This window comes from Oncorhynchus kisutch, unplaced genomic scaffold (genome assembly GCF_002021735.2).
Source record: "Oncorhynchus kisutch isolate 150728-3 unplaced genomic scaffold, Okis_V2 Okis09a-Okis19a_hom, whole genome shotgun sequence".
Classification (NCBI taxonomy): Eukaryota; Metazoa; Chordata; class Actinopteri; order Salmoniformes; family Salmonidae; genus Oncorhynchus; species Oncorhynchus kisutch.
Genome location: NW_022261985.1, coordinates 15,398,009 through 15,415,830, shown reverse-complemented (window position 1 = coordinate 15,415,830; position 17,822 = coordinate 15,398,009). Strand labels below are relative to the sequence as shown.

At 45.1% G+C, this 17,822-nt stretch overlaps 1 protein-coding gene across 1 annotated transcript; it reads left to right on the top strand.

Annotated features, from left to right (window-relative positions):
• The first annotated feature begins 4,245 nt into the window (after positions 1–4,245).
• LOC116360641 (potassium voltage-gated channel subfamily A member 1-like) lies at positions 4,246–9,021 on the top strand. The gene is made up of 2 exons (XM_031815665.1): positions 4,246–5,110; positions 5,654–9,021. Exon 2 carries the CDS (start codon positions 5,926–5,928, stop codon positions 7,408–7,410), a length of 1,485 nt encoding a protein of 494 aa, XP_031671525.1. The 5' UTR covers positions 4,246–5,110; positions 5,654–5,925; the 3' UTR covers positions 7,411–9,021.
• The last annotated feature ends 8,801 nt before the right edge of the window (positions 9,022–17,822 follow it).

Here is a 17,822-nt window from a genome sequence, read left to right as displayed (position 1 = left end):
TCCAGGGAGAAGGAATGAGAGGGTTCCAGGGAGAAGGAATGAGAGGGTTCTATCAGATGGGACAAGGCTGACGGCTTGAATATATTTCCAATGATCTCTCTCTCTCTCTCTCTCTCTCTCTCTCTCTCAATTCATTTAAATTCTTAGCGCTTTATTTTCGTGGGAAACATATGTTTACATTGCCCAATGCAAGTGAAATAGATAATAAACTAAAGTAAAAAACTAGACAATTAAAAATGAACAGTAAACATTACAATTACAAGTTTCAAGGGAATTGACGTATTTCACATGTCTTGTTATGGCTATATACAGTCTTATACTGGTGTGCAAATAGTTAAAGTACACAAGGGAAATAAATAAGCATAAATATGGGTTGTATTTACAATGGTGTTTGTTCTTCAATGGTTGCCCTTTTGTTGTGGCAACAGGTCACACATCTTGATGCTGTAATGGAACACTGTGGTATTTCACCCAATACATTGGGAGTTTATCAGGATCGGGTTTGTTTAGGAATTATTTGTTTGGTCTCTGTAATCTGAAGGAAATATGTGTCTCTAATATGGTCATGCATTGGGCAGGAGGTTAGGAAGTGCTACTCATTATCCACCTTATTTTGTGGGCAGTGAGCACATAGCCTGTCTTCTCTTGAGAGCCATGTCTGCCTACGGCGGCCTTCTCAATAGCAAGTTCATGCTTACTGAGTCTGTACATAGTCAAAGCTTTCCTTAAGTTTGGGTCAGTCACAGAGGTCAGGTATTCTGCCACTGTGTACTCTCTGTTTAGGGCCAAATAGCATTCTAGTTTGCTCTGTTTTTTTGTTAATTCTTTCCAATGTGTCAAGTAATTATCTTTTTGTTTTCTCATGATTTGGTTGGGTCTAATTGTGCTGCTGTCCTGGGGCTCTGTGGGGTGTGTTTGTGTTTGTGAACAGAGCCCCAGGACCAGCTTGCTTAGGGGACTCTTTTCTGGGTTCATCTCTCCTTAGGTGATGGCTCTGTAGGGTGTGTTTGTGTTTGTGAACAGAGCCCCAGGACCAGCTTGCTTAGGGGACTCTTTTCTGGGTTCATCTCTCCTTAGGTGATGGCTCTGTAGGGTGTGTTTGTGTTTGTGAAAAGAGCCCCAGGACCAGCTTGCTTAGGGGACTCTTCTCCAGGTTCATCTCTCTGTAGGTGATGGCTTTGTTATGGAAGGTTTGGGAATCGCTTCCTTTTAGGTGGTTGTAGAATTTAATGTCTCTTTTCTGAATTTTGATAATTAGTGGGTATCGGCTTAATTCTGCTCTGCATGCGTTATTTCGTATTTTACGATGTACAGAGGATGTTTTTGGCAGAATTCTGCACACAGAGTCTCAATTTGGTGTTTGTCCCATTTTGTGAACGATTGGTTGGTGAGCGGCTCCCAGACCTCACAACCATAAAGGGCAATGGGTTCTTTAACTCATTCAAGTATTTTTAGCCAGATACTAATTGATATGTCGAGTCTCTCTCTCTCTCTCTCTCTCTCTCTCTCTCTCATAAATGTAAAAGGGAATGGAGACAGATGTATGAATCAACGACACTAGAAGTCCTTGCACAGACATAAGCCTGCTTGACGATCCTGTGGCTCTATTCTCTACTGTTGCTATAACACGTGATGCATGTAAAGTACTGTACTCAGTCAGTTAGAATCAGTCAGCTTTAAAGGTTATCAACACATCCTAATAGCCAGGGACAGATAATGGGCTATAAGGAGAGGAAATGACTGAGTCCCAAATGAAACCCTATTCTCTATATAGTGTACTACTTTGGAAGAGCCCGTGCACCATCAAGGGAACAGTGTTTCATTTTGGGAAACAGTTTAAATACCACCATTGTCTCTCCTGAACGGAGGGATTTAATCTCCTATCTCATATCCCATGTTAGAGACACTCCATTTAGTTTGATATGTGACGTTCCGGATGGTATGTATTCTCCTGAACGGAGGGATTTAATCTCATATCTCATATCCCATGTTAGAGACACTTCATTTAGTTTGATATGTGACGTTCCGGATGGTATGTATTCTCCTGAACGGAGGGATTTAAGCTCATATCTCATATCCCATGTTAGAGACACACAGTTTGATATGTTACGTTCCGGATGCTATGTATTCTCCTGAACGTTCAGAGTTGGAACCTTTTAGGCCTGAAGACTATAGACATTCCTCCACCCCCAAGCCATATATCCTGTCAGCTGATTCTGTCGCGTGTTAATCCCCCTGGTGTAAAACTCCCTAATGTAAAACTCCCTGGTGTTAAATCCACTAGTGTTAGTCTCCTGGTGTTAAACCCCCTGGTGTTAAATCCCCTGGTGTTAAACCCCCTGGTGTTAAATCCCCTAGTGTTAGTCTCCTGGTGTTAAACCCCCTGGTGTTAAATCCCTTGGTGTTAAACCCCTTGATGTTAAATCCCTTGGTGTTAACCCCCTGGTGTTAAATCCTCTGGTGTTAAATCCCTTGGTGTTAAATCCCCTGGTGTTAAATCCCCTGGTGTTAAACCCCTTGCTGTTAAACCCCCTGGTGTTAAACCCCTTGCTGTTAAACCCCCTGGTGTCAAATCCCCTGGTGTCAAACCCCCTGGTGTTAAACCCCCTGGTGTTAAACCCCTTGCTGTTAAACCCCCTGGTGTTAAACCCCTTGCTGTTAAACCCCCTGGTGTTAAATCCCTTGCTGTTAAACCCCCTGGTGTTAAACCCCTTGCTGTTAAACCCCCTGGTGTTAAACCACCTGGTGTTAAACCCCCTGGTGTTAAACCCCCTGGTGTTAAATCCCTTGCTGTTAAACCCCCTGGTGTTAACCCCCCTGGTGTTAAACCCCCTGGTGTTAAATCCCCTGGTGTTAAATCCCCTGGTGTTAAACCCCCTGGTGTTAAACCCCTGGTGTTGAATCCCTTGGTGTTAAACCCCCCTGATGTTAACCCCCTGGTGTTAAACCCCCTGGTGTTAAACCCCTTGGTGAGTGCTACTACCAGTCACCTTGTCTTGGGGACAGGGGAACACCTACTAGCCTATATGATGCTGGAAGCCATGGCCCAACTAGACATATATCTAACGTCATAATTCCTCAAACTATTGAAACCATAGTGTAATCACGTGATGAAAATCCTGGACCACAGAATGGCAGACACAGAGAGCAAGGTTCAATTGTATTTTAAATACACCTCTGTTGACATACTAAACGTGAACCAATAAGAATTATAATGTGTTTTTATCACGGAGACCCACTATGGGTGTTTACGTGGGAAGAGCCGCCAGCCTTTACATCACATGATGCAGCTGATAAACACGTCTTATCATTGGAGGATATTTCCTGTTGGTGCCACTACCGAGTGACACAGCGGTCTAAGGCACCGCATCTCAGCGCAAGAGGCGTCACTATAGTACCTGGTTCGAATCCAGGCTGTATCACATCCGGCCGTGAGTAGGAGTCCCATAGGGCGGCGCACAATTGGCCCAGCGTCGTCCGGGTTTGGCCGGAGTAGGCCGTGATTGTAAATACGAACGTGTCGTTAATAACTGACTTGCCTAGTTAAATAAAGGATGTTAAAATAAACTCCCCGGTCACATATCCAGAGATGAAAACAGTCTAATAGATCACTCATTGTGTCGTTCAACCCCGTTTCTCCGTCATCGTCAATTTACCTCAAATGTCATTGGCTCGCATCACCGTTTAGATTGGCTCCGTTTGCCAGAGGGATTTAAATATATCTCTACCAGTCACGCCACCGTACAATGACTCGGGTTTTTACAGCAGAGGTGGCTTACACAATGATCTGTTGTTTTGGTGCTGCCGGTGTGTGTGTGTGTGTGTGTGTGTGTGTGTGTGTGTGTGTGTGTGTGTGTGTGTGTGTGTGTGTGTGTATTTGTGGCAACATGTGTTATAGTACAGTATGTCTGCATTGCGTCGAACCGCTCCCCCCCCCTTCTCTCCCACTCCTCTCTTATGCTCTCTCTCTCTCTCTCCGTCTTCCCCCTCCCTCCCCACCTCTCTCTCTCTCTCTCTCTCTCCGTCTTCCCCCTCCCTCCCCACCTCTCTCTCTCTCTCTCTCTGTCTTCCCCCTCCCTCCCCACCTCTCTCTCTCTCTCCGTCTTCCCCCTCCCTCCCCACCTCTCTCTCTCTCTCCCGTCTTCCCCCTCCCTCCCCACCTCTCTCTCGCTCTCGCTCTTCTCTGTATAAAATCCTGCAACATGCGTTCACATGATTTAAGTATTATATTGGCTGTGGCTCAGTGATACCTTAAACCCCCGGTGTTTGACAGGTGCTACATGTTTATCTAGGCGGGGAGAATGGGTGCGTTTACAGCGGTGCGTCTTGGGACGGCCGCGTCATGTTGAGTTCTAGCTGTTCTACTGCACCAAACCAGGAGAGGAGAGCTTTCTAACGTTGCGTTTCTGCTGATGCGGCAAACTGCAGTGCAGAGCAGAGCGGAGCCGGGAAGGGAAATGGTTGTGTGCTTCTGCTCTCTCTCTCTCACTGCCCCACTAACGTGTTCAGCTCAAACCTTCTCACTCACACCATCTTAATTTCACGACCACGCCGCTGGAGAGCGCAGCCACGCGTGACGGTCAAAAGACCAAGTGGGACTACTAGTCGGTGTTGCCGTCCGTTGGAGAGGAGCTCAAGTTAACGGCTTTTAAATTTTTTATTTCTTTCGTATTATATTATATTCTCTCTATTCCTCGTTCGTACCGTTTCTTCAGCATGGTTTTAAATTGCCTGTCAAGAGATTTACTCTTCTTCCAAGGCGGTTCAGAGCCGTTCGGTACCTCAAGAAGGTCGCCCTAGTCGACATTGGAAGCAAATAACACCGGAATAACGTGGGTGATATTAACGGTCGCACCAGTCGACGTTTAGAAGCCAATAACACCTGAATAACGTGGGTGATATTAACGGTCGCTCCAGTCGACGTTAGAAGCCAATAACACGGGAATAGCGTGGATGATATAAACGGAGACAGTACAGTCTATGAATATTTCACCGAAGCTCGTACTGTACAGTGCAGTAAAGTGATATCCGCCACCTTTAAAACAAAACGCCGGGACTGTAAAGTTGTAGCCGTGGCTGGCGGGTGCACCACCACCAAACGGAAATCCAGGTAATTAATAACAGAGCCGACAGTTCGGTAAATATTAACGTATCTTTATTGACGGTCGTTATTGTCATTGGTGTTGTAGTTATTATAAGGTAATAGGTGTTCAGTGTGTAGAGGGTTAGTACAGTGGATGGAGATGCAGAGTGTGGGCAGTAGTAGTGAAACTGGAATAATGATGTATGAGATATACAATCCAGTTCAAATCAAATCAAATTTATTTATATAGCCCTTCGTACATCAGCTGATATCTCAAAGTGCTGTACAGAAACCCAGCCTAAAACCCCAAACAGCAAGCAATGCAGGTGTAGAAGCACGGTTGTCTCCATATCACAGTGTTGTTGTCTCCTGGATGTCCTCTATGCTGGTCAACCTGTTCCTGGTACCCCCCTCCCCCTCCCACGCTGTTAGGTGGGCGTCCTCTCCCCCCATCTAGACTACAGCATGTCACAAAGACTGAGATAACACTGCTGAGCTGGAAAAACAGATCTCTCTCTCTCGCGTTCGATTCCTTTTATTTCTCACTCTTCCCTTCCTCCCTCCGACTAGGTGGAAGACGAAGGAGAAGAAGAAGAAGGAGGAGCAGCAATGGAGGACTACTCGGAGAGAGGAGCAAGGGAGCCTTAAGAGGAGCGGCGCTTGGCGAGCCCTCTACCTGCCTGGCCCGGGTGAATGCAAGGGGGGTTTCTATCAGACAGAAGAGAGAGAGGGGAGAAATCTGAGGCGCGCAGTGACAGCTACTGGATGCCTGCCCCCACCGGGCTGAGCCGAGCATCTCCTGCCGCATAGCGCTGCGCCGAGCCCCGGGCAACACCGCCAGGATGACTGTGGTGGCCGGAGATAACATGGATGAGACGTCCACCCTGCCGGGGCACCTGCAGGATACCTACCCACCAGACCACGAGGACCACGAGTGCTGCGAGAGGGTTGTCATTAATATCTCAGGGCTGCGCTTCGAGACCCAGTTAAAGACACTCAGTCAGTTCCCCGAGACGTTACTCGGTAACCCCAAAAAGAGAATGCGCTACTTCGACCCGCTTAGAAACGAGTACTTTTTTGACCGGAACCGGCCGAGTTTTGACGCTATTCTATATTACTACCAGTCCGGTGGACGGTTGAGGAGGCCCGTTAACGTTCCTCTGGATATGTTCTCCGAGGAGATCAAGTTCTACGAGCTCGGGGCAGAGGCCATGGAGAAGTTTAGAGAAGACGAAGGCTTTATTAGAGAAGAGGAAAAACCCTTACCAGAGAAAGAGTTTCAGCGACAGGTCTGGTTGCTGTTCGAATACCCGGAGAGTTCGGGACCCGCCAGAGGGATTGCTATAGTATCGGTGATGGTTATCTTAATTTCAATAGTCATATTCTGTTTGGAAACGCTGCCAGAACTCAAAGAGGACCCCAGGGGTAGGATGGAAACTGTAGGCAACGTGACATTCTATTATAAACCAAATATTCTCACCGATCCTTTCTTCATAGTGGAGACCCTGTGTATAATCTGGTTCTCCTTTGAGTTGATTGTGCGGTTCTTCGCCTGCCCTAGCAAGGCAGCTTTCTTTAAAAACATGATGAATACTATAGACATAGTAGCTATCATACCCTACTTCATCACGCTGGGCACCGAGCTGGCAGAGGACCAGGAGGGGAAGGAGAAACCAAGTGAGCAGGCCGCGTCTCTGGCCATCCTCAGGGTCATCCGGCTGGTCAGGGTGTTCAGGATCTTCAAGCTGTCCAGACACTCCAAGGGGCTTCAGATATTGGGACAAACCCTCAAAGCCAGTATGAGAGAGTTGGGGCTGCTCATTTTCTTCCTCTTCATCGGAGTCATCCTCTTCTCCAGCGCTGTCTATTTCGCCGAGGCGGAGGAGAAGGAATCTTTTTTCACAAGCATCCCCGACGCCTTCTGGTGGGCCGTGGTCTCCATGACAACAGTGGGATACGGGGACATGTACCCGGTCACCATCGGCGGAAAGATAGTGGGCTCGCTCTGCGCCATCGCCGGAGTGCTGACCATCGCGCTGCCGGTGCCTGTCATCGTGTCCAACTTTAACTATTTCTATCACCGGGAGACGGAGGGAGAGGAGCAGGCGCAGCTTCTTAACGTCAGCAACCAGGACCTTAACTCAGACAGCAACTCATCGCGCCGCAGCTCCAACTCTATCGCCAGCAAGTCAGAATACATGGAAATAGACGAAGGGATCAACAATAGTATTGATAACTTTAGGGACGCGAATCTCAGAACTGCTAACTGTACGCCTGTCCTCAACCAGAACTGCGTGAATAAGGGCAAGCTGCTGACTGATGTTTAGAAGTACATCAATTCATTCTATATGGCAGCGATAGACATCATGGGGATATGAGGACACCCCGTTCGTTGTAAATATTGTAGAAATGTTTCGGGAAATGCTTGATTTAACTTCGTTAATAATGCGTTTTTTTTGCATTTGCGTTAATTACATTTGAATGAATAGAGAGAAAACTGTTTCACCAAAAGAGGATAAAAACAAATAAGGTTTGTTTGACTCTCAAAATGGGATAAACGTGTTATAATAACATATTATCTTTATGTTATGTTATCGGAGAGATACCGGAAAACATCCTGCCGGTGAAACTTGAAACGGAGAAAACACAACATTATCAGTGAAGAAGAAACGGTTTTGCATGGATAATGGATTATGGATCATGGATCATGGATCATCGATAATGTATCATGGATAATGGATTATAGATAATTGATCATGGATAATGGATCATGGATCATGGATCATCGATTATGTATCATGGATAATGGATTATAGATAATTGATAATGGATTATGGATCATGGATAATTGATAATGGATAATGGATAATGGATTACAGTGGAACTTGGGTGAGGGTGAGTTGCGTAATGCACCAGCATCTGCTGAAGAAAGAGAAAAGGAATATGGAGTCTCATCCCGAACCCAACAACCATCTGCAGTCAGAGAGAGATCGACCAACGTTGTCCGCTAAAGGTGCAGTTGTTGTTCCGACGATTGCTATAGTTACCGGAGACCTGCTGAGTGATCAGCTAAGCACTTTATCACAATAGAAGCAAAACAACAAACAAAACAGAGAACTAAAACTCTCCTGTTGCCAAGGAGACGTGATGAGAAGGCTGTTTGTAGACCAGATGACATCTGTAAACTGCTGCTACTTTCTATCCCAGCAGATACTGAAACTAAAAACACCCGCTCTAATCCCACAGGGGTGTGACGATAACATGATGATGATGATGATGCCATGCGAGATAATAATCTTCATTAAAAAATATATATATATATTTTAAAAAAAGCTCGAAATTAGCATGTTGAGACACTGTTTTCTATTACTGGCATGCGCGACACATTACCTCAGGTAATGTGGCATTATTTGTATTATTTAAAACAACAACAACAGCCTGTATTATATTCTCCTCCTAAAACCGGATCCAAGACGGACCAATTCTCTCTTTTTATGCTTTGGTTCTCTCTCTCTCTCATTTAGGTTTCACCAAAAGTGCACTGCTTATTTATTATTTAAGTTATTACTTATTTAGGAGCATTTAAAAGTGCTGAATGTTAAATCTTAAGGGAACAGAAACATCTATATTTATTTGGGAAGATCATGGCATGTCAAACTACTGCATTACGGCCTACCTGACTACGGTACCATGTATCCTGGTTGATTCCATGCATGACGTCAGTATTTAAATAGCTTGCGGGGTCGAGGGACCTTGGGAATACAGCACGGTGTGACGGAACTACTGTTTGGACTGGACTGGACAGGACACACCTCAACCATATCTTAAACAGAGGAGGAGACATACTGGGATACCAACCCCCCCTCCCTCCCCACAGAGGAGGAGACCTACCGGGATACCAACCCCCCCTCCCCACAGAGGAGGAGACCTACCGGGATACCAACCCCCCCCCCCCCCCCCCCCCCCCCCCCTCCCCACAGAGGAGGAGACCTACTGGGATACCAAACCCCCCCTCCCTCCCCACAGAGGAAGAGACATACCGGGATACCAAACCCCCCTCCCCACAGAGGAGGACACCTACCGGGATACCAACCCCCCCCCCCCCCCCCCTCCCCACAGAGGAAGAGACATACCGGGATACCAAACCCCCCCCCTCCCCACAGAGGAGGACACCTACCGGGATACCAAACCCCCCCTCCCTCCTCACTAAAAAATATAATATTTCATGGTTAGCTTCTGCTTCTCTGCATGGAACCTACGGTACTATTACCCTCAATAAGAAAATGGTGACTTCCATATTGCTATTCATTTTTACAGCATTTATGTATTTTTAAGTTGTATTATATACATATTATGGCCTATACGGAACTAAATGTGCATAGAAAAAACTAAATAGTCAAAAGAGTTTTCTAGTGCCTTGAACTTTAACCCTCTTGTTTATGTCCTACATACTCAAACGGAAGTGCCTCCCTGGACTATAGTCAATTAGATCAGATCCTCTATACCGGTCATGAGATGCGTTATTATACCAACCAACCTGCACAGTCAGAAGAGGGTACCAGGTAAACAGTACCATAGAATATGACGTTAATGGTTCCCAGTACAGACTGTAATATAGGGCCTGAGGACAGAGAGGAACCACACACACACACAGCTGTCCAGGAGGAGAAAGAGAGACAGACAGAGAAGGAGAGAGAGAGAGAGACAGAGAAGGAGAGAGAGAGAGAGACAGAGAAGGAGAGAGAGAGAGAGAGAGACAGAGAAGGAGAGAGAGAGAGAGACAGAGAGAGAGGGGGGGGGAGAGAGAGAAAGAAGATGAGTGAGAGAGTGAACTTGACAGAAACAAATATGGAATGGCATCCACTGACCCCTGATGTGGGAAGTTCAACAGAGGCCACGTTCTAGAGTGTTCACATGGTTCTAGAGTGTTCACGTGGTTGTAGAGCGGTCACATGGTTCTAGAGTGTTCACATGGTTGAAGAGCGGTTACATGGTTCTAGAGTGTTCACATGGTTGTAGAGTGTTCACATGGTTCTAGAGTGTTCACATGGTTGTAGAGCGGTCACATGGTTCTAGAGTGTTCACATGGTTCTAGAGCGGTCACATGGTTCTAGAGTGTTCACATGGTTCTAGAGTGTTCACATGGTTGTAGAGAGGTCACATGGTTCTAGAGTGTTCACATGGTTCTAGAGTATTCACATGGTTCTAGAGCGGTCACATGGTTCAAGAATGTTCAAAAGGTTCTAGAGTGGTCACATGGTTCTCGAGTGTTCACATGGTTCTAGAGTGGTCACATGGTTCTAGAATGTTCACAAGGTTCTAGAGTGTTCACATGGTTCTAGAGTGTTCACATGGTTCTAGAGTTTTCACATGGTTCTAGGGTGTTCAAATGGTTCTAGAGTGGTCACGTGGTTGTAGATTCTATCCATCCATCCATCCTCTGTTAGTCTGCCTGTTAAGTCTGTTGTGTGACAACAAACAAACCCCTGCTATATAGAAACAGCCTTCCATTGTGCCCAGTGATCACCTTCCAACTCTAAGAGATGTGTTTCTGGGGCATTACTGAATCAAGACCTTCTGGCATATCCGAACTTGCACCAACTGTTGTTGTCGTTCACTAAACGATAATAACAACAGAGCTCATGTCTCTGGCTGTATTATGGGAATGATAGTGTATTTGACATCGTCACAGACATACCTGTCTAAAGAACGATCTCTACTGCACTATTAAGTCCCCGACCGTCCCCTTCCACACTCACCCCTGTCTGTCTCCCTGTCTGGCTGTTTGTTTGTTTGTTTGCCTACATTCCTGCCTGCCTGCCGATCTGTCTGTCTGTCTGTCTGTCTGTCTGTCTGTCTGTCTGTCTGTCTGTCTGTCTGTCTGTACAGAGCTACTCAGCATTCATCTCAACATGATGTCTGCGTCCCAAATGACACCGTAGTCCCTCTTTAATGCACTACTTTAGACCAGGACCCACAGGGTGCCATTTGGGAGGCAGAAAAGAGCATTATGAACGTGTATGAAAGCCAAAGGCATTAGTCACTTTGCATGCAAACAAAATGGCAGCCCTCCGCTTCTGTTTTGGAGGACGAGAGAAAGAGCATAGGAGAGATGGAAAGAAGTAGAGAGGGAGTGAGGGAGAGAGGGAGTGAGGGAGTTGGAGCACGACAGAGTGCCAGCCGGCCGGGATGTAGGAAGGAAGGAGGGAGAGGAAATTAATGCTGTGTTGTAACGTTTCATGTTTCAGCTGGCCGTAGAGGCTTACCTGCTATGTTGTAACGTTATATGTTTCAGCTGGCTGTAGAGGCTTACCTGCTATGTTGTAACGTTTCATGTTTCAGCTGGCTGTAGAGGCTTACCTGCTATGTTGTAACGTTTCATGTTTCAGCTGGCTGTAGAGGCTTACCTGCTATGTTGTAACATTTCATGTTGCAGCTGGCTGTAGAGGCTTACCTGCTGTGTTGTAACGTTTCATGTTTCAGCTGGCTGTAGAGGCTTACCTGCTATGTTGTAACGTTTCATGTTTCAGCTGGCTGTAGAGGCTTACCTGCTATGTTGTAACATTTCATGCTTCAGCTGGCTGTAGAGGCTTACCTGCTATGTTGTAACGTTTCATGTTTCAGCTGGCCGTAGAGGCTTACCTGCTATGTTGTAACATTTCATGCTTCAGCTGGCTGTAGAGGCTTACCTGCTATGTTGTAACGTTTCATGTTTCAGCTGGCTGTAGAGGCTTACCTGCTATGTTGTAAGATTTCATGCTTCAGCTGGCTGTAGAGGCTTGCCTGCTAAGATGTGTGACACCATGGATGGATGGACAGTACATTGTAGTACGACTATTTATTTAGTCCTGCTCTTGATAATATGTATGATGAGACACATGCCAACTTGCCTTTGGCTTGAATGAGAGACACAGTCAAAAGAGGCACTTGAAGACTGTATGTTTTTAATTGGCTGATTTTCAGACCTATATGATAAAAATATAGATTGTGCCCTTATTAATTGAAAGCATCCTTTTAAAACAGGTTTCCATGTTGGGATAGTTCCAGTACCAGCTGCCTAAAGCACTAGATTGTTCTATATTAGTTTATTTAGTTTCTCACTACATTGTTCTATATTTGTTAATTTAGTTGACCGCTTGCTGAGTGATAAAGGGTGTAGATATAGGGTGTTAATCTAAATGATTCATCACCTCTCCAATACAGTTTTACTATAGGGTGTTAATCTAAATGATTCATCACCTCTCCATTACAGTTTTACTATAGGGTGTTAATCTAAATGATTCATCACCTCTCCATTACAGTTTTACTATAGGGTGTTAATCTAAATGATTCATCACCTCTCCAATACAGTTTTACTATAGGGTGTTAATCTAAATGATTCATCACCTCTCCAATACAGTTTTACTATAGGGTGTTAATCTAAATGATTCATCACCTCTCCAATACAGTTTTACTATAGGGTGTTAATCTAAATGATTCATCACCTCTCCATTACAGTTTTACTATAGGGTGTTAATCTAATTGATTCAACACCTCTCCATTACAGTTTTACTATAGGGTGTTAATCTGAAATGATTCAACACATTTCCAATACTGCCATGGGTGTCTCAGTGCAGTCCAGCCTAAGCATAGCATCAGTAGAGTCCTGCTCTACGGTTAAACTACACTATATTACAGACATGCATGAAGCAAAAAGGATAATCACACTTACGATGATTAACCAATGACAGCAAACATGTACCGTAAAGCCACGCCTCCCCCCCAATGATAGCAACATGTACCGTAAAGCCACGCCTCCCCCCCCAATGATAGCAAACATGTACCGTAAAGCCACGCCTCCCCCCCAATGACAGCAAACATGTACCGTAAAGCCACGCCTCCCCCCCAATGACAGCAAACATGTACCGTAAAGCCACGCCCCCCCCCTCCCCAGCCAACACATTTACATGCCATTCCTGTGCATGTTAACCTGGCTCACACTATCGGGCCAAACCAAGCTAAGCCATGCCTTAGCTGAACTAGGCTGGTGTAGGGTGGTCTGGTTAAACATCTACCAGCTGAACTAGGCTGGTGTAGGGTGGTCTGGTTAAACATCTACCAGCTGAACTAGGCTGGTCTGTTTAAACATCTACCAGCTGAACTAGGCTGGTGTAGGGTGGTCTGGGTAAACATCTACCAGCTGAACTAGGCTGGTCTGTTTAAACATCTACCAGCTGAACTAGGCTGGTGTAGGGTGGTCTGGGTAAACATCTACCAGCTGAACTAGGCTGGTGTAGGGTGGTCTGGGTAAACATCTACCAGCTGAACTAGGCTGGTCTGTTTAAACATCTACCAGCTGAACTAGGCTGGTGTAGGGTGGTCTGGTTAAACATCTACCAGCTGAACTAGGCTGGTCTGGGTAAACATCTACCAGCTGAACTAGGCTGGTCTGGTTAAACATCTACCAGCTGAACTAGGCTGGTGTAGGGTGGTCTGGTTAAACATCTAGCGGCTGTACTAGGCTGGTCTGGTTACAAATCCACCAAAGCTGCTAAACGGATCATAAATCAAAGCCAGCGAGGTACAAGTTGGGTCAGCCCTATGGTGGGAATCAGGTATTAGTGTCCTGGCTGTGTGTCACCCTCCTGAGTAGGACCCAGTACCTGGCCCTCCATACCAGACCCCATGTTCTACCAGATTAGTCCTCCTATAGTACCATGTTCTACCAGATTAGTCCTCCTATAGTACCATGTTCTACCAGATTAGTCCTCCTATAGTACCATGCTCTACCAGATTAGTTCTCCTATCGTACTTTGTTCTACCAGATTAGTCCTCCTATAGTACCAGACCCCATGTTCTACCAGATTAGTCCTCCTATAGTACCATGTTCTACCAGGTTAGTCCTCTTATAGTACCATGTTCTACCAGATTAGTCCTCCTTTAGAACCATGTTCTACCAGATTAGTCCTCCTATAGTACCATGTTCTACCAGATTAGTCCTCCTATAGTACCATGTTCTACCAGATTAGTCCACATATAGTACCAGACCCCATGTTCTACCAGATTAGTCCTCCTATAGTACCAGACCCCATGTTCTACCAGATTAGTCCTCCTATAGTACCATGTTCTACCAGATTAGTCCTCCTATAGTACCAGACCCCATGTTCTACCAGATTAGTCCTCCTATAGAACCATGTTCTACCTGATTAGTCCTCCTATAGTTCCAGACCCCATGTTCTACCAGATTAGTCCTCCTATAGTACCATGTTCTACCAGATTAGTCCCCCTATAGTACCATGTTCTACCAGATTAGTCCTCCTATAGTACCATGTTCTACCAGATTAGTCCTCCTAGAGTACCAGACCCCATGTTCTACCAGATTAGTCCTCCTATAGTACCATGTTCTACCAGATTAGTCCTCCTAGAGTACCATGTTCTACCAGATTAGTCCTCCTATAGTACCAGACCCCATGTTCTACCAGATTAGTCCTCCTATAGTACCATGTTCTACCAGATTAGTCCTCCTATAGTACCATGTTCTACCAGATTAGTCCTCCTATAGTACCATGTTCTACCAGATTAGTTCTCCTATCGTACCATGTTCTACCAGATTAGTCCTCCTATAGTACCAGACCCCATGTTCTACCAGATTAGTCCTCCTATAGTACCATGTTCTACCAGGTTAGTCCTCCTATAGTACCATGTTCTACCAGATTAGTCCTCCTTTAGAACCATGTTCTACCAGATTAGTCCTCCTATAGTACCATGTTCTACCAGATTAGTCCTCCTATAGTACCATGTTCTACCAGATTAGTCCTCCTTTAGTACCATGTTCTACCAGATTAGTCCTCCTTTAGTACCATGTTCTACCAGATTAGTCCTCATATAGTACCATGTTCTACCAGATTAGTCCTCCTATAGTACCATGTTCTACCAGATTAGTCCTCCTTTAGTACCATGTTCTACCAGATTAGTCCTCATATAGTACCATGTTCTACCAGATTAGTCCTCCTATAGTACCAGACCCCATGTTCTACCAGATTAGTCCTCCTATAGTACCATGTTCTACCAGATTAGTCCTCCTATAGTACCATGTTCTACCAGATTAGTCCTCCTATAGTACCATGTTCTACCAGATTAGTCCTCCTGTAGTACCATGTTCTACCAGATTAGTCCTCCTATAGTACCATGTTCTACCATATTAGTCCTCCTAGAGTACCAGACCCCATGTTCTACCAGATTAGTCCTCCTATAGTACCATGTTCTACCAGATTAGTCCTCCTATAGTACCATGTTCTACCAGATTAGTCCTCCTATAGAACCATGTTCTACCAGATTAGTCTCCTATAGTACCATGTTCTACCAGATTAGTCCTCCTATAGTACCATGTTCTACCAGATTAGTCCTCCTATAGAACCATGTTCTACCAGATTAGTCTCCTATAGTACCATGTTCTACCAGATTAGTCCTCCTATAGTACCATGTTCTACCAGATTAGTCCTCTTTTAGTACCATGTTTTATCAGATTAGTCCTACAGAACCAGATTAGTCCTCCAATAGCAGCATGCTCTACCAGATTAGTCCTCCTATAGTACCATGTTCTACCAGAATAGTCCTCCTATTGTGCCATGTTCTACCAGATTAGTCATCCTATAGTACCATGTTCTACCAGATTAGTCTCCTATAGTACCATGTTCTACCAGATTAGTCCTCCTATAGTACCAGACCCCTTGTTCTACCAGATTAGTCCTCCTATAGTACCATGTTCTACCAGATTAGTCCTCCTATAGTACCATGTTCTACCAGATTAGTCCTCCTATAGTACCATGTTCTACCAGATTAGTCCTCCTATAGTACCATGTTCTACCAGATTAGTCCTCCTATAGAACCATGTTCTACCAGATTAGTCTCCTAGGTATTGGATGAAATAAAAACCATATCTAGTATGTATGGTGCTGTGTGGAAACAGTGGGTTATCTAGTGTGTATGGTGCTGTGTGGAAACAGTAGGTTATCTAGTGTGTATGGTGCTGTGTGGAAACAGTGGACTATCTAGTATGTATGGTGCTGTGTGGAAACAGTGAATTATCTAGTATGTATGGTGCTGTGTGGAAACTGTGGATTATCTAGTATGTATGGTGCTGTGTGGAAACAGTGGATTATCTAGTATGTATGGTGCTGTGTGGAAACTGTGGATTATCTAGTATGCATGGTGCTGTGTGGAAACAGTGGATTATCTAGTATGTATGGTGCTGTGTGGAAACAGTGGATTATCTAGTATGTATGGTGCTGTGTGGAAACTGTGGATTATCTAGTATGCATGGTGCTGTGTGGAAACAGTGGATTATCTAGTATGTATGGTGCTGTGTGGAAACTGTGGATTATCTAGTATGTATGGTGCTGTGTGGAAACTGTGGATTATCTAGTATGTATGGTGCTGTGTGGAAACAGTGGATTATCTAGTATGTATGGTGCTGTGTGGAAACAGTGGATTATCTAGTGTGTATGGTGCTGTGTGGAAACAGTATATTATCTAGTGTGTATGGTGCTGTGTGGAAACTGTGAGTCGTAGGAGCCTTTCAGTTGAAGAAATAATCCATAATGCCAGATCTAGATTTACCTAAATTGTCCTGCCAGATTATGAATTTATTTAAATGTTTATCTTTTTATATATTAACATCAGGGTACTCAGGCAGACGGGATAGTTCTTCCTCTTCCTTATTTGATAATGTTTTTAGAGTACAGTTGGCCAAAGCTCGAGACAGATCTGTACTTTTTAACTTGTAAAGCACCCAAACACCAATCAAGGGACCAAATGTAATGTGTTTTTTTTTTAGAGCCTGTGTTTTGATAAGCGTTTTGGCTACGTGCACAAAAGGTGGTGTGACGATGACTATGTAATAATCCCAAATGGCACCCTATTCCCTACACAGTGCACTACTTTTATTGCACTATATAGGGGAGAGGGTGCCACTTGGGATACAGATCCTATGCTAGAAGACACTCCCAATATACTGTATAGTCCAATATGTGGAAAAAGCACCGTTTCCGAGGGTAGAATTCACATCTTTGGATAACTTTTCAAAACAAACGATGTGGTACCATATGTCTGTGTATATACTGTGTTGATCATCATGATGATTGACATGCGATATGGAGTGGGGGGGCGGGACCAACGAGAAAAGGTTGGTCATGACATCATGATGATTGACATGCGATATGGGGTGGGGGGGCGGGACCAACGAGAAAAGGTTGGTCATGACATCATGATGATTGACATGCGATATGGGGTGGGGGGGCGGGACCAACGAGAAAAGGTTGGTCATGACATCATGATGATTGACATGCGATATGGGGTGGGGGGGCGGGACCAACGAGAAAAGGTTGGTCATGACATCATGATGATTGACATGCGATATGGGGTGGGGCGGGACCAACGAGAAAAGGTTGGTCATGACATCATGATGATTGACATGCGATATGGGGGGGGGGCGGGACCAACGATAAAAGGTTGGTCATGACATCATGATGATTGACATGCGATATGGGGGAGGGGGCGGGACCAACGAGAAAAGGTTGGTCATGGCATCATGATGATTGACATGCGATATGGGGTGGGGGGGCGGGACCAACGAGAAAAGGTTGGTCATGACATCATGATGATTGACATGCGATATGGGGTGGGGGGGCGGGACCAACGAGAAAAGGTTTAGGCGGCAGCTTTTGGTTTTGTTAACCATTTATACCACAACATGTTTTCC